This window comes from Mizuhopecten yessoensis, unplaced genomic scaffold, assembly GCF_002113885.1.
Source record: "Mizuhopecten yessoensis strain PY_sf001 unplaced genomic scaffold, ASM211388v2 scaffold11013, whole genome shotgun sequence".
Taxonomy (NCBI): Eukaryota; Metazoa; Mollusca; class Bivalvia; order Pectinida; family Pectinidae; genus Mizuhopecten; species Mizuhopecten yessoensis.
The window spans coordinates 789,165-812,785 of NW_018408835.1; the positions used below are offsets into that span (position 1 = coordinate 789,165).

At 36.4% G+C, this 23,621-nt stretch overlaps 1 protein-coding gene across 7 annotated transcripts in view; it reads left to right on the forward strand.

The window, feature by feature from the left end:
- LOC110464603 (atrial natriuretic peptide receptor 1-like) overlaps positions 1-23,621 on the forward strand; it is a 405,449-nt gene that overhangs the window by 268,866 nt on the left and 112,962 nt on the right. For all 7 annotated transcript variants that reach the window (XM_021519912.1, XM_021519909.1, XM_021519914.1 and 4 more), the window contains 3 exons: positions 2,526-2,637; positions 15,870-16,065; positions 16,729-16,864. In XM_021519912.1, coding sequence (XP_021375587.1) covers positions 2,526-2,637; positions 15,870-16,065; positions 16,729-16,864 — 444 coding nt within the window. The remainder of the gene's footprint in view (positions 1-2,525; positions 2,638-15,869; positions 16,066-16,728; positions 16,865-23,621) is intronic.

A 23,621-nucleotide genomic window follows, 5' to 3' on the forward strand; every position in this document is an offset into this window, starting at 1 on the left:
CCCCCCTTCCTCCTCCCAAAAATATAAATGAAAATAAAACCTTACCGACTTACCCTATATTTTCATTTTCAGTCATGCTACCCTGAAACAAATATACATTATTTGGCCTTTAGTCTTATGTACCACATGGACACCGCATGAAATTCCTACCAAATTTTGCTTCTAATTTTTTTACGTTTAGGACACTAGCATTCAAGCGTATAAAAACAAAGAAAAGCAAGCATTGAAGTGCACGGAGCTGAATATAAAATGTACTTTCAGTTATGTCATTCAATTTCAACAGGTAACCAAATAGTTCATTCTGTGCAGGGTCAGAAAAATAGGTCGCCGTATCACACTGCACGTTTATGTGAGAGGCACTGGTGTGTTAGTTCCTGCAGAATCGTGAGTTTTGTTTGGTGTCTTTTACTTAGGAGACATTGAAAAGTCCGGAACGTATCCGCTGGCCCCATTGCAATTCCTTATCTTCTCCTTTGAGCAGGTATTGATTGTTACGTCATTGGTTTGTGTGAGAAAATTACGTCTTTTCTCAAATATTAATGACGTTACTCTCACAAACAAATGACGTAACAATCAATACCTGCTCACAAGAGCAGACAGCTCTGCAATACGAAAAGACGGAATACTGTGAATATGTGGGATTTTAATTTCGTAATCTTCGAATTCATAGGTCCACGTGGTAATTACAAATTTGACATAAAGCAATTCTCCATATTAGTTGGTACAGTTTGTACTTGTAATCCACGATTTGTTTTTGCACATGTAACAACGAAATGGTGTTTTCGGGGAAGTCACGATGGTATCTGGTTTCACAGTACTTGTAGCCTCTATATTTTACATTCTTCTTTCCCGACTTCTTCATCTTTTCGGCTTAATCTACATAGACACCCTTTCACATATGATCTTACATGTATCTAATGTAAGAACGCTTAAACATTAAACAAACCGAAACCTGATTTTTCCGGATTATAAGCCCTATGCGTTTTTCTACAAAGTTAAACAAACAGTGACCAAATTAAACAGCGCTAATGTAATTTTACGGTAAAGTGTTAAACTGTTTTATCCGCGAAAATTGTTATATCACACCGCGAATATTTTTAACTGTACAGAAACCTGTTACCCGGAAGATAAAACGAACTAACTAATGTATGCCAGGCCTATTCCCAGACATTTTAGTGAGGTGTTGCTCGGAATCCGTGCAGTATATTGATCTACGAATTTCCTCTTACATTTTCACACCCATTACTCGTTCTAAGGAGTTCCTGTCAAAAGCTTTGAAACCCCATTAACGATCCTATACATAATACACCGTGTAAGTGAACATCGAGAAGCAAAAGGCGAAGACACGCTCACGTGATGGTGTCGAATTATGGACGGCACAAATAATTCTCAACCGGTGAAACTCATTCACAAAATAATCCAATCATGAAACACTCAAAATCCATCTATTCTTTGGAATTAGATTTTCCCTTCCCTTAAAAGATGGATCACTTCCAGATTTAAAAAAGCAAACGTTCAAGTGATGAAGACATATCTAGCCAATCAAGGTATTAAACGTGCTTTATGTAGTGAATTCAAAACGGTCGAAATTAACTTGTGGAATTTGGGACTAGCATCCTCAAAGGAAATGAATGTCAAACTAGAAACTGTTGGATGGTGTGACGTAGTACTATCAAAAGACAAAACTACGGTTGTTCAGTCGACATAGTAATTGTTTGATACCTTAAGTACTATGGAAACCTAATTTAGACCAAGAGAGCATTATTTTATCCATGCCAGCCAATTGGGAGCCATCCGTTGGGCTTACATTCTTAGAGATTTGTTGTCTCCGACTGTTTCCATTACTTTGTTTAATTTTCCTTCGCCGAGGTAATTTCTTGCAGCATTTCGTCTTCATTATGAGTCGAGTCACCAACATTGCATAACATAAGCCTGTTCGACGCGGTGTTCCGAAATGCTAATTCACCATTGACAATTCCATTTAGTTTAAACAATGTTTATCCTACCCGATGCGTAGAAATAAAATAAATAATATGGATTACAAATCAACCGTTAGCCTATATTCATTCTTCATCCGGAAAGCATGTCCTTTTGTTCTTATTTGAAATATATTTCCATAAAAGTGACGTTGCGTCTTTGTTTCACATGCAATGTACATTTCGCTACGTTTTTTTTGCGAAAGTTTCTTTTTTTTCATGGTTTTTTTTATTAGTACATTTTTCTTAAATATGACAGTTCTTGTGGAGATGATTTATTTTGCGTGCAACCACTAGCTATATGTATAGGTGTAATAAGTTTGTCAAACAGAAAGTGCTTCTCTCCGTCCGTCTGACACGTCCTTATTTCAGAAGTGTGGTCCTTCTTTTGCGTCCGTACAGATATGATTACTTTGTCTTTTAGATGTTAGGAAATGTATGTCCAATTTTTGTACAGAAATATATTTGTATATCCATTTCGTCATTATGTTTGTCTAAATCGTCCGTCTGTCTTTTTGTCTAACATGTCCGTCTGTCTTTCTATTACAGTTGTGGTCCTTTGTGCGTCCGCTGACTCTGTCCGTGATATTATGATCAAAGCCCATGAACTCAACTTCGACAACGGCGAATACGTCTTCCTAAATATCGATTTATTTAGCAGGTAAGTCATTTTTACTTCGTCCATCTCGATACTGTTTTCGTTATTAGGAACTTTTGAGAATACGACTATTCCGTTATCTCGAGGAGGATTTGCCTACTGTTATTGGTAACTCTACTGCCTATACGGAATGAAGTGGCATCTTGCTATATCCATAAAGTATTTACACTTGACGTGGAGCCATGCATAAGTTTAATTGAGTGTTAAACAAGCGTTTTAGTGATACAAAATAACTCATGAAATTCAATAACAAGCGTGTTTGTGATAAAGGAAATAACTCTACGAGATTCCATTACAAGCGTCTGGGTGATAAAGAAATCCGCTGAGACTCTGAACCGGACTAAGTAACCACCTTGTGTCGTAGCTGATATGGACCCACAGCAGAAATACGATAACCTTGGGTCTCTCGTTTACCTCTGATGTAGACTAAGACAATGGTCCCGGGGGACATTTTCTATATAAGGAATATGGATACAGTTATAACAAGCTGCAATAGTTTAAGCATTATCGGAAGGAAGTATGAGATACACTAAGTCAAGTTTGCATGTGTATGCTCCCGCCACTTAATTGGGCGATTGGGGAGAGGGGGTAGCTTTTCCAAAATCCGTCCTATGGCGTCCAGTCCCGATTCATTGTCAATGCTATACGAACTTCACTTCTGAATAGATTTTCTTCAAAGTTTATCCAAATGTCAATTATGAGATTTCCTCGGGGTGAGTTTATATTTCAGGTTCTCAAGGTCAACGTCAAGGTCACTGTTGCTATTTATATATCGACTGTATGACCAAGGGGAAATAAATTGATATCGTTAGACGAATGTTTTTTCGGAACTCATCATTTTGAATCCTAGGACATATATGCTCATTTGGCTTTAAGTTTCAGTTTCTTTTCGTTTTCGGCTCAAGTCCAAAGGACGAAGTAATTAAAAGTGAATCGGTTCGTAAAACAAATAACAAAAAGTTGAAGATGGTCATTCGGATGTACACCGGTTTTTTTCCGAATTCCAATTGGTTTGGTTTGTTTGTGTTTTACGTCCTATTAATAGCTTAGGTAATTTAAGGACGTGCCAGGTTTTGGTTGTGGAGGAAAGCCGAAGTCACTTGAGAAAAAACACCGACCTACGGCCAGTACCTGGCAACTGCCCCACGTAGGTCTCAAACCCGATACCCAGTGATGGCGAGCTTGTGGTAGCAGGATATCAGATGCCTTAACCACTTGGCCAACGCATTCTAACATTCTAATTGAACTACTTCGTTATTTCCGTTTCTCCCATAATGCAAAGGGGAAATGTAAACGTTTTCAAACGCAATGACTGCCAAAAGCAGTTGGTTCTGACTTCCGGCGGTCAAGCAAGTGAACTCGTTTTACCTATCGGGAAAAATCTGGTGACTGTTGGCAGTTGTCAATTTTACTAAAAAAATACTTGGATCGTTCCCCAATCATTTGTATCGAGAGCCATTGAGTTTATCACTGGACCAATCTGCCGACATATCGGTTCAATAACAGATTCAATTTCTTAATTTCCATGTGTTACACAACAAACTAAAGCAGAACTGATATATCGACGTCTCCACGATATATATATTTACAAACTTTAACTCAATGTCACCTTGTCTTTCAGAAACCACCATTAGAAGTAGAGAAAGCCGATAGCCCTAACGACATTTCGTTAGAAAAACATTGTTTCAACTGTATAGCTGGCAAAAAACTTTACAAAACGGATTATCGAATTGTCAACAGCAATAAAAAAAAAATCCCATTTATTTTCAAAGCCCGCAACATTTTTCTAAAAAAAAAGATTATTTTATTTGTTCGTGAATAAAAATTAGAAGTTTTAATCATAGTAGAATCACAGGGATTGAAAGATACATTAAAAATCAAAGCCGACACACACATGTATCAGGAAATGTCCTTATATGGTTATAACTGATTCATGTTTCCAAGAAATATCTTTCTACGTTGTGTATATAAGCGACGTGTCTATCACAGAAGATTCACGTCTGTTTACACTTAAGCTTTCAGTCAATGTATTGGTATGTTGATATAGGCGTTAGCCTGAGGAACCAAGTCGTTGTCGATGATCTGCTGCCAATTGTATTTGTTTACCATATATCCTATCATATTGAAGGCGTGAATTAGGCTTGTTCTGTTATCGCTTGCGCCACAAATGTTACGTGTGAATGGGTTTGATGTCACTTCTGTCAAGACTTTCGGAGAATATGATTTATAATCTCCGTCGTGTAGGCATTTTGTATAAAAGGGCGATTTCTGATATCTGGTTTTCCTTTGTATCTCGCACAATAATAGACATTTGCAATTCGTTTTTACTGCCTTTCTTTGGCTACGAATAATTCACAAGTCATTATTTATCATTATAAAAAAACATATGATGACCAAATCGAACAATATTTCCTAGATCAGGTATCATATACATAAACAAGCATGTCACGGTGTCTTTTGACTAAAAGTCAGAATTTCCCTTAATTTGAGTAAAGAATTTACTAGAAAAAAATCAAGCAAAGTTTACAATGTCGAGAAATTTTCAGTTAAGGAAAAAGTGTTTAATTTGATTTCTCGTTAAACTGAAACTTGATTTTCCCGAAATGGCAACAGTTTTGAAGAGGTTAAAGTATATGTGCAGGTCTTTCATAGCGCCATTTACTTAACACGGCAGTCAATCTAAAAAGAGAGAAAATAATGGATCTGTTGAAAAAATATTTTTTATTAATTTGATACTTTTTGGAATATTTTTTTCATTTCATTCATTTCATTATGCTACCAACCCCGATAAATCTTTTTAATTCAAACACGTGTACATTGCTAGAAAAAATAACGCCGCGAGAGAATTCGCTTTTCTTTGACAGTACAGGTATGTACGTATGTATCTCATATGTATTCATATTTAATAATAAATAATATACAACATTGGATATAGCGCCCTATCTAGCTAGAATAGGCCACTCTAAAGCGCTTTACAGTACATATAAATATTATTTATCCAATCAATACAATTGGCATACACATTAATCAACACAATATATATATATATCCTTACCAAAATTAGACACGTGCTGTCGCGTATTAGATAGAACAGGTGAAACAAAGGATATGAGCATTTGCTGTTTTTGCCGAATATAGAAGACAGTATACACACGTGTTGCCGTACGTTGAAGAGAAAATGATACATGTACTGTTGCCGTGTTTTCTAAAACATTGAAAAAGTTAAGCCTTTTATCGGGAATGAAAAGACGTGTATTGTCTTAAATCTAGGTGTTGTAATTGGAGAGTTCCTATTTCCGTGATCAAAGTGTGGCGCCATGTAAATTAGAAGATGTGATCAAAGCTTGTTGTTCTGTGTATTGCAGAAGACTTGTTGCGCATTGAATCAAAAAACACCACTTCCGGTTTCGCCACCTATCGTAGACGGCATGTGAGCGTTTTGATTATTGAGCTTCAATAGACGGTTCATATTCCAATCCCATCAGCACGGGCTCTGAGCCGTCACCAAGATTCAGCTTAAACACGTTTCAAGTCCCTAATTTGTGGATCGAGGACACATTGATGTGTCTATAATTTGATAGCACGGCCGGACGGGTAATTCCGGCACGCTATCTCCAGCTCCGGCACGACATTCATAATTTATAACAGGCATCCATCTCATTTAGCAGAGCTCTTGTAAAGAGTGGAATCGACCCTACCGCTCGTTATTCCTCAATCATCATGCAGCTTTAATTAATTCAAATCAAGTTCACGACAGCGCTTAATTTACAGCATTTCACTTCAAATAAATCAAAAAGTTTGACGACTCCGATTGAAAGAGTATTTCCTTATGTATTAATTTCTTTGAGCCAATTTGATTTTTTTATTTGATGACATCTATGAGCTATGAGATCGTATTCTTGATGTTTTAATCAACTGTAAAAGTAATGGCAAACTATCGAATGAGAAAATTCTGTCATCAAAGTCGCCCGAAAAATCTAATCAGCCTTTCGTTGGATTATTCTTGCTTGCCTTTCCCCACATTTAAAAAAACAAACCAAGAAATTGTGTCAGATTACTAACTCACTCGCAGGTGTCGTGTTACTAATGCCCTAACCTATATTCGAGAAAAGAACAGCTTGAAATGCATCTTTCAACCAATTATCTCCCTTTAACGTGACGTCATTCCTTCCTACAATGTGCAATTATTTGTTGGTTATGATCAGATATGTACGTCCATGATTTTTGCATTAAGAAATACATTCGTATGTGAATGGTTCAAGTTAGATTGCCTTCCAGGTCATACGACGTTCCAAAACCATGTGAGATTATAATTCTTCTCGCAGTTTGAGGAGGTTGAACAGAACAGCCGTTAAATTGTAACATTACCGACAACCATTTGTCACCGATGGAAAAATCGCATGATGTTTTCACTTCGTCTTTGATGTTTCAATTAATATTAAACCTCACGATTTATTACGTGTATTGCACTCTGGATGGTAACATCCATTGCGGTAAAAAAGTGCAATAAATGAAAAGAGGTCAAAACAAAACATGGCGAGCCAAAAGTCCGTATAGCCTCGACATCATCAGTGTGATAACGAGGCTATACGACCAGATTAGTAAGGGTTATTTATCGGTTGCATAATTCCGGATTGCCATACCACTTTAGTGCCCTCTCGACACTCCAATCGGTTGGACTCTATTTATGACGTACGCTGATGATATTCATTCATGGGGTTATAGTCATTTTATATCAAAGTCACTTATCGTAAAATAGTCAGTTTCTTATTGCTACTGTTGTATCTCACAAAATATCATCGTAAGAGGCCGTAAATTGTCTCCTCCGCAGCAGCACAGGCTGCTTCCTCTGTGTGTTCTGTGTTTTCTGTGTCTTATGGAGATATTGAAGAAGAAGAAATAACCTGTTTCTCCACTCCTCTCATCTTCTATAACTTGGGGGATCGCGGGTTATCACTAGCCCTCCATCACTGGGTCAAGTGTTCGAGGCTTACGTGGGACAGTCGCAAGTTACTAATTGCAGGTCGGTGTTTTTCCCCGAGTACTCCTGCTTTACTCCACCAACAAAACCTGACACGTCCTTGAATGATCCTAGCTGTTAGAAGGACGCTAAACACAAACTCTTCCTTCTCGGCATCCGTTTTCATATGACCTTAGCTGTTGCAAGTGCGTAAAACCCCGAAAAAATTAAATGAAACTGCAATGACCCTTCTCCGCTTCAACACACACATTTTATATGCAATACAGACAGGTTTTCATAAAAAAAAAAAATAATTTCCTCTTACCCTCTTTTTAGTAAAACTTTATATATTTTACAACAATTTTGAACACTAAAACTAATCCGAAGGAGGCGAACATGGTATCCTATTACGGGGTCGAGTAGGCTGCCCAAATGTCTTTTCACGTCCAATCGTGGAATTGGACCCGGTTGTCCTGGTGAAAAAATGAGTGCGCTAACCACTGCGCCACTCAATCACCTTATTTGACTGATGTTTACATTGCCTTCACAATATCAGAAATAAACAAAAACTATTGATTCGTGTGGAAACAATCAGTCATCAAGGAAATGCATTTCATTTTGATCTAAATATAAAATATGATCACAATTATGGAAGACATACCGATTTATTTATTGTTTATTCAATTATCTATTGTCATTTCCAATTAAACTTACATAATTATCGGTTCTGAACTAGAATCCAGTCAGGGCTGCTTGATTACAAAATACACAAAAAATGTATATCCTACGACATACGATTGGAATTTAATTGTACAGAGGTTTGGTGATATGCTGATGCCTTCCGATCTTATTTAATATGAAGAGTTATCTCAAGCCATCACCGACAATTCAACATTATCAGCATATAATTTATATCGATTTCAATTATTTCCCTCTTACTGTCGGGTCTCCTACGTCAAATGAAAGTGTGATATAAAACGAAATTGATATAACCAGGAACACTTTTTGGAAATGAATCTCAATGGAAAAGAAATAATGGTAATTTTACCGTGTTCCACCAATAAATTTAATTTTAACAAGGTTTGTCATATATTTTTCTTTACGGTAAAGAGTATCAATATGTTGTACTGTATTATTAATATTGTGAAGTATTCCTAAAAATAAAATAAAAGACGTATTCAATAACAATCACTTGCTACGATACAGAACAAACTTCACCGTACATTGCTTAACGTTAGTAAAGGTACGTTTCCCTTTGGATATATACTCTTCAAAGTTATGGCAAATTATTGACGGTCACGTGATTCGTAGATTTGTGAGTTATTGTGTAGATATTACCTATGTATTGTAACACATTTTGATGAACTTCAGGATCGTAAATCGTTGAAATACAACATCACTGACAGTGTTATTGAACCTTGGGGAGACATTTGTTATTTTAAGGCTGCGTGTGATAGGCACATTTGTATATCTGTCCCGCAGTTTTCGTTTTATTGGGCATTTTTTATTTAAGTTTTTGTGTAATAAACACGTAATAATTGCATGAAGTTTGACATATTAAACATAAAAATGGATTTACAACAATAATGCTTGTGATGGTGTACTTATTTCAGACGTTTTTATTGTAATATTTTTTTCCTCGAGGGATTTCGAAATTTTCTGTATGACTTTTATCATTGTGATTGGTTGAGGCACTGGCGATTTTTGTAAAGTTCCATCCGAAATAGTTAACAACGAGCTCTGTAATGTTGGTTCATGACCAATTTTAATTTTTACTTTTCTTTCCCTGTCTTTTTAGGATTTTTTTAATTTCTCTCTCTCTTTTCCTCTTCTTTCTCTATCTTTCTCTCTCTTTCGTTCTCTCTCTCTTATCCTTTACACCTTTCAATCACATAAATCTGACAATTTCTATGGATTATTTTATTTCTATTAAAGTTTATAGCATTGTACAACTCGTGTTATATACTGGTTAGGTAGAGACATGGCATACGAAAAACATCATTTTCCGGACATTGTCGGGTCCGATTTGTATGCTAGTTTTGACAATTCCGCATTGACGGTATGCCAATTTGGAGTTTAGTCTATCATCTAGAGTTTCCGGAGAATCAAAAAGTTGATTGACAAAAAGATATTTTATTCTTTCTGAAAATATATAGGTTATTCGTCGAGCAGGGTTAGCTCAGTACGGGTACAACACACTCGTTTGTTCATCATTAATTCGCATCTAAATAATTTAACATAATTTGAATTAAAAGAATAAAATATAAACAGAAACAGAAACAAGAAAAGTACAGTTGTCCTTTTGCAGAAGCTAAACTTTTGCTTTAAATATGTAATTCACAAATGCTGTGACTGGGTTTCCAGTCCCCACTTTCTCATGTCAGCACATATCAGTCATCACACACGACGCTTCTATCTTCTCCAAATCTGTGAATGGATATCGACCGTCTGAGATCCAAAGACCCATTTTTTTCCTGCTCAGATGTAGAATTATATTTTCAATGACACTTAATCACGTCTGAAAAGCTGGGATTGGACCTAAGTGTGATAATTAATCGAGTTATACACTTTTTACTTCTGTGTCTTGTGTGAGGATTTAAAGTGTTGCCGTAGTTTCGGATTTTGTGTCTAGTCTGGAGTGTCGCGTAGACGCCGTTTCGAAAGTAAAATTGGTCTTGTCTAATAAGCTCTAGATTTTTTTTAACATAATGATAAAAGCATATACGCAAAGCGGATAACGAAAACAGATACCCAATTACACGGGATCCATTCGGAGTTTTCTACCCTGGCGTCTACACGTAGCAACCTTTTCAAAGTCTGCCACGCTAACGTGATGAAAAAAACATGTTTCCAATCTAATTTGTCAGACGTGTGTCGTAAAGAATGCTCATGGATATCTTGATGGTTTGTCCGAAATGCGGTTCAATAAAATGTAATTGGCAAAAAAATATCTAACATGAATTTTAAAACTTGTATAAAATCCCTCAAACAAGATCCGTCAGGAGAAACACAGGTACATATTGTAGTAGTGTCACGCTAATGTAAATAATTAAAATTCGGTATCCGATCCATGAACTCATGTAATTTTCATTTTACAAGTTAACAGCATCTTGCACGCATGTTTATTTTTAAAACGGAGCTAAACGCAAGAACTTTAAAACGTGGTCGCCGCCGCCTCAAAAACAAAGTGCCACATACAACTGCACGTATACATCGCCATTGGGACATCGACTCTAGAATACAACAATTGTATTTTGCAAACGGTATCATGTGTCTTGTAAATGTAATGACAAATGTCCATCACTTGTTGAAATTGCCCTTATTTGAAACTTCTTGATTAAGCGACGAACAGAGCTTTTCTCGGTTGAAAATACAGTACTTTACAAAAGCATCGTTGAACAGCATAGGATGTTTATATTGATTAAACCCATTATAAAGTATACGTACACGTATATTTCTCGAGTGCTATATATACATAGTCTAGCCTCAGACATCAAGATAAATGGTAAGAATGTATACGTAATACATTTGACTTGCAAATGAGAAACAGATATCTGCGGTATACGGTAACAGCCCTGGACTGATGTCTTCAATATGCCGAACCTTTTCCACTCCAAGCCATCTGGGTCACGATTACCATTTAAAACGAGTTAGGTGCCTCACGAGAAAAGTTTCAATCGCGGCTGCATGTCATCCGCACGTTTTAGGGTTGTGTCTAGCTATGGTCAAATACACGGAGTGATGGATTGAGTTTGACTTAATTACGCCATGCTGCAATACAGCAGTTTACGTTGAATATGTCACAAGACCAGCTTCAGTCATCACCCATGTACATAGAAATAGTCAGCATCATCGATTTCTGGCGAAATAAAGAAATATATTACATTTGTATCTATTATTAAGTCAAAACGAGTTTGTATATTTTAAAATATTAGCTACGAATGTACATGACAGAAGCCGAATATCGACGTCATCATTTTTATGACGTCATAAAAATAAAATTGGCACCGCTAACCTTTGGACTTTCTCAGAGATATGAAAAAATCTGTCCGGAACATTAAATGCTATAAAAATTGAAAATATAACATTGAATTTATTTCATTTAAAACCCGTAGCTAATATCAACGCATCTAGAATCATAAACATGATGCGATTGCGCGGTTCATCAAATTCGTCATGTTTCCTGTTAGCAGTTATTCGATTATGAATACTTAATTAATATAGTTCAAACCTAAAATGACTTCAATAACTATTTACTGTCTGTATACATTTTTCATATCATGCAAATATTAATATACTGGTATATGTTTTGATTTTGTTTGTATTTCCCTCGGGATTTCAAATGCTCGCGAAAGCTATACATTGTATGGTACAATAGGAAGACGTGGTCATACGGGTACACCACATTACAAAAACTCATCAAAAGACACGAAATAAATGTCATTCAGTACGGGCTTCATTTACGACATATTCAACACACAGAATCGTGAACCTTTCGAGTTATATTGCAAAATTTAATAGTGTTGTAAGATAAATAGAATATTTCATGAGTGCCTTCATGTACAAATCTTATATGATTATTACATCGCCGGGAAATATTAATTTGTGTTGAAAATATCAATATGATTTTTCTTCCGCTGATACATTGAAATGCAACTGATGCTGAGGATGTGAGATCTCAAATACATTTCCCGTTAAACTCCATCATCGGCAAGCGTATTACAGACGTTTCCCTTATACAAACCGCTAATGTAAACTACATGAATGGTAGCCCATTAGGTAGAGCCAAGTCGTGGGGATTCGGTGAGGATTGATCACCGGCTGATTAACGCTTGTCAATACCTGTCCTCGTTCCCCAACATTCTCTATTAAATGATAAAGAAACTAGGCAAATCAGACTAATTTGAAAATGATTACGATATTTCGCGGCAACGGAACACAACGGAAGTGGTTTTACTGAATAGGAGGAGATACCGGTGGTGGTTTGTGAGGGGGAGTGGCGGGGAATAGGAGTATGGAAGGAGAGAAATAGTCATGTGAACAAATATGTTTTAAATTCGTTTACCGGATTAGATGAGAGATTGTATAGGCACAGTTGCACCTCTTTAAGACAGTGTCGGGATAACAATTGCCCGAAGAGATTTGTCCGGCTAAAGGGATTTCACGGTGCTCAAGTGCAGTGATATGGGGGTTACGGGGAAGGGAGTGACATATGCATAGCGTCATACGTTTGAACGTTATCCATGTTTGTTTGTCTGAAGGAATTTCTCCTTCCAAGAATAGTTTCGAACAAAAAGGGGCTTCATAATGAGATAATGGGTAAATAGGAGGCCTTAATGGGGTTCTTCGAAACTGCTCGGTACCTAGTCTGAAGGAGAACAATACATGGCAAATTGGACGAGTAACGAAATGATATCCCTCTTCAGTATCTTCTGGCTTGTTTTTTTAATTTGCCACGAGTTCATAACATGTAACTACAGAAAAAACCCACATTGTGTTGCTAGGAGACATTACATAGATACAATACACATTTGTGTTGCTAGGAGACATCACATATATACAAAACACAATTGTGTTGCTAAGAGACATCACACAGATGCAAAACAGGACTGTGTTGCTAGGAGACATCACATAGATACAAAACACGATTCTGTTGCTAGGAGACATCACATAAATACAAAACAAGATTGTGTTGCTAGGAGACATCACATAGATACAAAACACATTTGTGTTGCTAGGAGACATCACATAAATACAAAACAAGATGTGTTGCTAGGAGACATCACATAGATACAAAACACATTTGTGTTGCTAGGAGACAGCACATAGATACAAAACACGAGTGTGTTGCTAGGAGACATCATATAGATAAAAAAACACAATTGTGTTGCTAGGAGACATCACATAGATACAAAACAGGATTGTGTTGCTACGAGACATCACATCTACACAAACCACTGTTGTATTCCTGTGATATCAACTACCATTGTTTGGCTAGAGATGAGATGGTGATAACAAAATCACCAATGTCTTGTTTTAATATCATATATGGATGCAAACTATCATATTATGTTGTTTAAATATCTTATGTGGAGAAAAACTACCGAATGTGGTAACACATTAAAACAGTATCCTCTGTTAATTCAAGTTACCATTATTTTACAAGGAAACGATGAAGTCCACTACAAATGTCTTTCATGAGAATAAAAAACAGCCACAAACATTGTGGACAAAAAATAAACAGAATATGTATAAATATAATTAAAATGTGGATACAAAAAACTGCAACTGGATACTCCCAAAAAAGCTACGCTTCTGGAAAATGTCACGGTGATAAAAAAAAGTGTCAGTAAATATAAATGTAGAACGAGAACACATTTCGTCAGACGAGAACTAAGTCGCCCTCGTAATCTCCTGGGTTTCCTTACTTCCCTAGTGAAGCTATCTTTAGCATTTAATTCAATACCGTCCAATTTACATGGCTTGTCTTCTGCAAAAAAAAATCAGTTTTCCTCACATAAATGTAATCAGTGCAGAAGTTGAAACAGAATTAGTGGATTTTTTTTTTTTATCAAAATTACAGCTATCGCAGTACCTTTCGAATAGGGTCATACACAGTTAGAGGCGTGCAATGCGCGGCAAATCCTGGCAAAATTTCGTGCGAGATTGAAAAATTGCGTTTACCAAGGACTTCCAGAACAGTTCTATTCTATTAAGTTCGTACTTACCTACTCGACATCGCTGTTTAATCATTTTATATTAAATTTCATGGAATGCATCATCATTTATCCGTGAATCGGAACCTCTGTGCTTTAAATTTAAGTAGTATAAAATTGACAATTAAACTTGTGCATTTGCCCTTTTTAAGGAACAGCAGTTTCAATTTATCATCGACACAGACGCGGTTCTCTGGTACATTTGTATTTCGTCATATGTAACATACAAAAAATAAAAATAGCTACTGAAACTTTATATGTTAAATATGTTAGAGTTGTCCCCCGTTAAAAATATTTTCTATGTTTGTACAATCGGTTTACATTGCTTGGCTTTTACAATGCATTCAGTTATTTGTATTCTTTTTAAACACCTACTTATTTAGTTATTTCAGCCCAGATTGTCATTCATAAAGAAACATGCTGCAAAACATGCTGCAAAACTTGCTTAATACGGAACTCTTTTGGAAAGGAGGTGTGCATCGTATAAGGTAGCATGCACCCTTAAATATCGTGATGATTTTTTTTTTTTTTTTTATTGAAATCTGAATAACTCATATTCAGATCCCGAGTGACACGTTTAAAAACAAACTGAAGACAAAACAAAAAATGCAACGTAAATTTCCGTTGATTTTCGGTATTTTTTAAACACTATCATTATAGTCATATTGTTGACAATGACTTTAATTAAGTACGGAACACTATAATCAAGCAACCTCATTGCATTTCCATGTGCCTCAAAATACCATCTCCGTGGGGTTTAAGCTGTACCAGCGCCTTGTTATTTCTATTTAAAGACACATGATTAATCTACTTCAACATCTAAAGTTGAGAGTTTTTACCTGTTCCCAAAATTGAATGTGAAATAAGTACATATTACATTTACCTAGCAAATGTACTGTTCAGAAAAGTATGTCCGATTCAATATATTCTGCATTCTAAGAAATGGCTAAAACTTAGTAAAAAAAATAAAATGGGCGGGGGGCGGGGGGTAGCCTTTATTATTTAACTCAGTCATTGGTGCTGCATACACATTTACACGTATTCGTTGATAATCGAGATCTACTTTGCCACCTCAAGATTTACGATGACGCTTCATAATTTCACAAAACGTGAATAATTGGCAATAATCAACATGAATCGAAAAATAGAGATTTAAAATGATCGTATAAAAACGTGGCGCTGACTTCGAGGTGTCAATCGTTTTGGATGTAAAAAAAACTCTATGATCCTTCACATGACTAACTGGTCCATTGTTCCATTCTTACCTATCAGAGATATCTCCCTTGTTGACAAGCAATTTGAACCGGAAGTGACTAAGTGTGTGCTCCGATTTGGCAATTCAATTAAAAGTGTATTTGGGAATTTGTTGATCTGTGTTATGTGTCAGTTATAAACCATAATAATGCATATCATTTGACTTCAATATTATTGTTGCCATGTTTAATTTTGCATTGACACATATCATATAATCATGTTCAGTTGTCACCTTTTTACAGGAAATTTCATTAATTTAGTCACCTCTGTTTTTAAAATACCTTTGTAATTTTTTCTCATTTCAGTAAAAACGAAAGTGAAAAACCATGGTACCGAGAAGACGATACAGCGGAAAGGAACGAAAAGGCCCGAAAGGCTTACGAAGCTTTGATGACCGTCACTCTCCGGAAGCCGACATCTCCCGAGTACAAACATTTCTCGGAGGAGGTCAAAAAACGGGCAGAATCAAAAGACAGGAATTTCACCTATGGAGAAGAAGAGGTAAGACCTTTATTGATTATGTTGTCATTTAAGAGTTCCTGTCCCACTGCACCGTGTTTTTTCGTATACACAGTTACCTGCCCTTGATTTCGATTTTTGGTAGCTCTGTCGGTTAGAGCGGCAGTACAACAATTTGAGGTCAATGGTTCGAATCCTGGCGAAGCCATGCTGTGTTTGTTTACACCCAGAATACTATTGTTTATTATATTTGTTTATTTCACCTCCCATATGTTTTCATAAATCTCACGCAAGGAATGCACAGTTTCAATATAATACATGTTTTATCAAAGTTTTACTGTATACGTAAACAATGTACGTATCAAAATTGTCGCAACGTTTCAAGACCGACTGGTCCCTTTGTTCAAGCTATGTGCAGTGAGTGAGCAATATGTATTGTTTACCTGTACAACGATGTGACAAAAACGTATATTTCATATTGTTTGTGCATCAAGTAAAACTTTGATAAAGCATATTTCCAAACTGATGAATCTTATTGCAGATATGATATATGTGTTTTCCTCGATTTAAAGTCCAATCAATATCCATGTATGACAACAGATCGCTAGATAAAGGTAGTACAGACACGTTCAGTAACATTATGGTTCGGACAAATTCCCTTGTCCTTCCTTCGTAGTTTACTCAGTTATGTCTTCGTCTTCACAGGTAAACAGTTTCGTTGGTGCCTTTCATGACGCCGTCATACTTTATGCTATCGCGCTCAACGAGACTTTGACGAGAAATCTCTCCATCACCAATGGTACAGAAATCACCAAGCTTATGTGGAACCGGACATTTGACGGTAAGTGTAACCGTTTCAAGAATAACGTTTCTATTATTTTTTCTTCTTTAACATTCACCCCTGAAATTTTATAATGAACTCTTCCAACCTTTGAATTGGAAGAGTTCAAATGAGTCTTCAAGGGTGAATGAGTTAACATTCCTGTTTTACTAATATCCATCGTCACACTTTGTACATTATTCCTTTTATTAACATGATCGAGATTTTGTTAAGAACCATCAATTGGGCCATCTCTCAAAGATAGATAAAACTTGAAATCGGTAATTTTAATTTGTCATTTTTATTTTTATTTTCTTAAATGAAGTGAACGGTAAGCTAATAGTAAGGGGTGGGGGTAATGAAGTTGAATGTACATGTTACCTAATTTGGTCTTTTATTTCTACTTGGGCTATGAAATACAGTGTATTTGTAAAATTTGAAATTTGAGATAATCTGGTCGGTGGTTCTTTGCATGCAATATAAACGAACGTTCTTACTTAATTACAATGTGTAAATTAGTTTTTCTGTTTATAGTTTTATTGTGAGTTATAGTGCACAACATACGTACATGTACACACTTAAGTCGGTCGACTAAGTAGATCTTAGGTTAGTTTAAAATTTATTTTTTCCATTTTTCAAATAAAATTTTACCAGACCGCATGATTTTATACAGAAAATATGTTAAAATAATATAATTTCCGGATTCATCTAAATGAATTGAAGTTATGATTATTTATTTCGCTAGTGAAACAGCTAAAATTTTTATTGCACAATATAAAACAATATGGCCGTTAATACCCATTTTAATCAAGTATATTTTCGATACGACGCGGTGTTATGTAAACATTTTCGACTGTGTAACTTTGGTAATCTCAGCAATATTGAAACGGCCAAAGTAACCGATTAACAATATTAGACAAACACAAGAATTGCGCTATTGCCGGGTTTATCACAAGAAACGGCCAAAGTTACCAATTAGACAAACATTGATTGCGCTGTTGCGGGTTTTATCACAAGAAACGGCCAAAGTAACAGATAAACAAGATTAGACAAACACAAATGATTGCGCTACTGTGGGGTTTATCACAAGAAACGGCCAAAGTAACCGATAAACAAGATTAGACAGCCTTAATTATTGCGCTGTTGCACTTTTATCAAGAGCCATGTAGCTCAGTTGGTAATAGTGTTTTGTTTAAAATTCAGAGGTCCATCCTTGGAATCCAGGTCTGTCCGTTGCATTTTCTGTTTCATGTTCTACATCTATTTATTGCTGTCTATTCCGTCAGAGGATGTTGGTCAAACCCCAGAACAGACTGCATTTGTATAACCAAGTGGCTTAAACATATTTAATCTATTTTGAAATATAAAACGACTCTCTGATATTAAAACTTCAGGCATCAGGACCCGTTGCCATATTGCCGTGACGTTGAAATGTTTCACGTATGATGTGACGTCACAAAAAATTTGAAAGGCTTATGTAACGATGTTTGATGAGATGATTAGTAAGATTGAAATGCTTTCTTGACGTCATCATCAAATTGTGTACTAACTTGTTGACGTGACGTCACTAATGATAATGAAATTGTACTTGTTGGAAATTTAGACAAACCTAGTGACTTGTAAGTGAAAAAAATAATCTAAGAGCCTTTTTCTGCAAGAAAACCCTTTGTCAGCACTTTCTCTAATGGATCTGTTACATGCTGAATTAGCTGGTGATAGTTTTCTATTAACAGAACAAAAAATCCGATTGACAATCACCCGCGGGACTGTGTTGTTAGCTCCAGTAAATTCCGTTATGCATGTCTATTCCCTTCTATTATCTCCAAATTGACAAAATCCTGTCCGAATCACGGTCCCAAATGGACAACTACACAACAAACGGTGGCTCTTCAACCCTTAATCACAACACCCACGAAAGCCCTCCCTCCGATAAGAAAGAATCTCTCGCGTGGATCATTTCGAGATGCTAGCAGGTTTTGTCAGGCAAAGGTTTATCTAGGGAGTCGTTTACAAGGAATAAACCGACAGTGTTAGGTCGTTCCTTCGCGTTTAGTTCATCATTAGGGACAATACCTCTTTTCTTAGCACTGAATGACATTTACTGTCTGGATTACGAAGGATTGGCTCATTTCCATATATCTCGGTAATTTGCTCTGATTAGCATCATGTATTGAGATGTATGCTTTGAAATAGTATTATGGTGAGAGAAAAATTCATATTGATCATGAATATTTGAAAAAAGAAAATTAGAAAAAATCTCAAAAGTTGGAATCAGCAAAGTAAAGCGACAATTATGTGTGGAGTTATCTCCCGCTTCACGTTTTCTTTGGCTAACATAACAATACTAATCTACAACATTTGATATAGCGCCCTATCTAGCTAATATAAGCCACTCTAAAGCGCTTTACAGTACATAGATATACAATTAATACAATAAGCATACACATTAATCAATACAATTTTGAGGATTTCTTAGGAGCTGCCTTATCAGGCGCTAACTACTAGTCCTATGTTACCTGGCTACTATCTCCCTGCGTGTTTGCTGGATATGTAATGTGTTCAGTTTGTAATGGGACCGTGTTTCCAACGGCCTCATTTATAGTGCCACCTCACTACAGCACAGATACCGCAACATCCACCCCAGACCAATTTATACTCTATCTGGGTTGTTGGAGTTGTGTGGGCAGGCGCTGTGAATATGATTAACAATCAAAGGGAAACCCTTGAAAGTTCTGTTAATTATGTCTAAACTATAAATACGCCCTTTTTAACTGTTTTGTGTGTTATAATTTCCATGACCTTGAACTGTGTCCACATCCGCGACTGAACGCAATGGTATCCTAAATAGATAAGGCAGTTAAATTAGTTCGCGTGATTAAGGATCTCTGTCCCCCCGCAGAAATAACACTAGATGATTCCATCATGGTGTTTTTTTAAAGCATGCAGTAACCACCCTAATATCAGTTATATATATAGGTGCATGTACAAATGTACATGCAATGTACCTGTAGCGGGGCTGGGCCAGCGGACTTCAGCTGATCATATAGATCAGTTGGTTAGAACGGCCGTGCTATATATGATATATGAGTTCCTGGGTTCGAATACCGGTCTGGCCTGTTTTTATTGCTCGCTGAACACTGTTCATATCCTTTTATTTTCAGAAATCATGTATTGAAGTATCATTATATTGGTAAAAAAAAAAATCCGTAACTATAGTCTTGGGCAGAGGTACGGGGACTTAAAAGTCGCGTATTGACATTGAATAAGTCTCTGTCTATCACTGCAGTGAAAGATAGATTCTATATATGGATTTGATTAGGTTGATAACTTCTCATATCTACCTCGTAAAAAAGTAATAATATGGACGTGCTATCTAAATTATGTGTCACCAAAGACCGGAGAATCAAAGGAATACGACAAAGACGAGTCTGGAATTAAAAAGGTCATGACCGTCGGGTGGAACTTAAAACCGCTGCTGTCATATCGCGAGGCTAAAAGTGCCTAATTAGGGTGTAAATAGAGTATTTAATGGTTTCTAAGCTAGACGTCTTTCGAGGAGAACAGTTCCACGAGGATCTCGGGGAAAACGAGATTAGTTTAAGGGTCCCCGTAACTATACACTGAAACCGATTATGCCGACATTGCTATATGTTTTATGAGTAATTTCTAAAAAGAAAACCAATCCTTTTGGGACTGAATTTGAAAATAATGGAGATGACAATTTCGATCTTACTGACCAAGCTTCCCGGTCGACGGAACTGTTCTGACTCAGTTGTACTACGGTTATATCCAAACCGAAGTAAAGACAAAGAGACCAGAAAACAAATTATTGTATTTCATTTGGTAATTATAAAAATAAAATAAATGTTCTTTTTCTTCCATATAATTGTGGTGTTTGGGTTCTTTTGCAATAAATGACGAATACTATATGTCTTTGATTCAGTGGGTATTTATTTCCCTGTAACAATATTAAAACACACATGAGATAATATACAGAAACGAACTCACCTAACAATACATTTACATATGGACATTCTTCAATATCGGGCTTAAAAACTTGGTATCATCTTCCGTAGTCTGGAAACTGCTTTGACCCTTTCGTGATAGGTTTGACGAAACATCATTTTGTCAAAAGCAATCTTTAGGATGTCTCAAAGGGAAAGACTGTTGAATATTTTCAGAACAAGTTTTTTCCTATGATTATATCTGCTTTATGTTTTGTATATTTACTTAAAACTACATTTTTTTACTAGTACTAAATCATATATCAAGCTGACCTATCTTTCGTTAGGATTTAAAGACTGTTTTGAATTTAATTTTCGAAACTTACTCATCGGAGATTAGAACACAATATATCAGAGAATAACAAATACAATTGGAATTTTAAAAGGAATATTTGAAACCTTCTTTTTTTTCGCAAACTGATGTACATATTAATAAAGCTGATGAATTCGAAGATACCTCGGCATCTACCTCAGATCATTAAACGAAGCTGACGAGTTACAAGCTTTTCCTTCGGATTACTTGACCAAGCTGAGGAAATTCAAATGTATTCAATTATGTGTATCAGATCTTATCTTATTGTTTTAGTGTGTACCTTAGATTAGTTTATTGATTTTTAATTTATACTTCGGATTATTATTTTATCTTAAATCAGTGTGTATATCAATTTCCTCATATTTCATTTTGAATCTCAAATCCGTATGTAAGTGTATCCAGTAATTTAGGGTGTACCTCTGATCAGTATTTTAGTGTGTGCCTTGTATCAGTACTTCAGGGTGTACGTCTGATCAGTATTTTAGTGTGTGTATTGTATCCAGTACTTCAGGGTGTACCTCTGATCAGTATTTTAGTGTGTGGCTTGTATCCAGTACTTCAGGGTGGACCTCTGATCAGTATTTTAGTGTGTACCTTGTATCCAGTACTTCAGGGTTTACCTCTGATCAGTATTTTAGTGTGTGCCTTGTATCCGGTACTTCAGGGTGTACCTCTGATCAGTATTTTAGTGTGTACCTTGTATCCAGTACTTCAGGGTTTACCTCTGATCAGTATTTTAGTGTGTGTCTTGTATCAGTACTTCAGGGTGTACGTCTGATCAGTATTTTAGTGTGTGTCTTGTATCCAGTCCTTCAGGGTGTACCTCTGATCAGTATTTTAGTGTGTACCTTGTATCCAGTACTTCAGGGTGTACCTCTGGTCAGTATTTTAGTGTGTGCCTTGTATCAGTACCTCAGGGTGTACCTCTGATCAGTATTTCAGTGTGTGCCTTGTATCAGTACTTAAGGGTGTACGTCTGATCAGTATTTTAGTGTGTACCTTGTATCAGTACTTCAGGGTGTACCTCTGATCAGTATTTTAGTGTGTGCCTTGTATCCAGTACTTCAGAGTGTACCTCTGATCAGTATGTTAGTGTGTGCCATGTATCAGTACATCCTGAGGTACTGGTACATGGCACACACTAAAATACTTATCAGAGGTACACCCTGAAGTCCTGATACAAGGCACACACTGAAATACTGACCAGACGTACACCCTGAAGTACGGATACATGGCACACACTAACATACTGATCAGAGGTACACCCTGATCAGTATTTTAGTGTTTACCTTGTATCCAGTACTTTAGGGTGTACCTCTGATCAGCATTTTAGTGTGTGCCTTGTATCCAGTACTTCAGGGTGTACCTCTGATCAGTATTTTAGTGTGTGCCATGTATCAGTACCTCAGGATGTACCTCTGATCAGTATTTTAGTGTGTGCCTTGTATCCAGTAATTCAGAGTGTACGTCTGATCAGTATTTTAGTGTGTGCCTTGTATCCAGTACTTCAGGTTGTAACTCTGATCAGTATTTTAATGTGTGCCTTGTATCAGTACGTCAGGGTGTACCTCTGATCAGTATTTTAGTGTGTGCCTTGTATCCAGTAATTCAGAGTGTACGTCTGATCAGTATTTTAGTGTGTGCCTTGTATCAGTACTTCAGGTGTACGTCTGATCAGTATTTTAGTGTTTACCTTGTATCCAGTACTTCAGGGTGTACGTCTGATCAGTATTTTAGGGTGTGCCTTGTATCAGTACTTCAGGGTGTACGTCTGATCAGTATTTTAGTGTGTGCCTTGTATCAGTACTTCATTGTGTACCTTTGATCAGTATTTTAGTATGTGCCTTGTATCAGTACTTCAGGGTGTACCTCTGATCAGTATTTTAGCGTGTGCCACGGATTAACAAATGATTTTCCGTTCCTCATTCATCTCCCACGTCTTGTGACGGGAGTAACAGTGATATATAGCGTTTTGATTGCTCCGATGGCAGTTATGGGAGAAACCAAATCTCTTAATTACTTCTAATTTGATTTCTATGAGTAGATTACATTCCATCTCGCCTCCCGTTCTTCCGTCCTCCCCCTCCCCCTCCCGCTCCCCAACCCCCTCTCCCCTTTTTCTCCTCTTTCCAATTCCATCAACGGCATATATGTACACGCTCCAGATAACTTATTACGCTTAATCACAGTCTAATATTCGTTCTTATTTCATCATCTTGGAACGTCTTCATTCATTCATTCATTCACTCATTATTTTTGCATTGATATCTTTATCATGATCCACACATTCATTCTATCCATCTGTCCATTAATCCATTCATTCATTAAATTCCCTCCTCCACTCGTTTTTTTATTCACTCATCGAAATATTCATTCTCTTATTTGATAACTGTTTAATAATTAGATAATGTTAATCTCCCTTGACGTCATTATCTTATGACGTCATAATGATAACATTGGT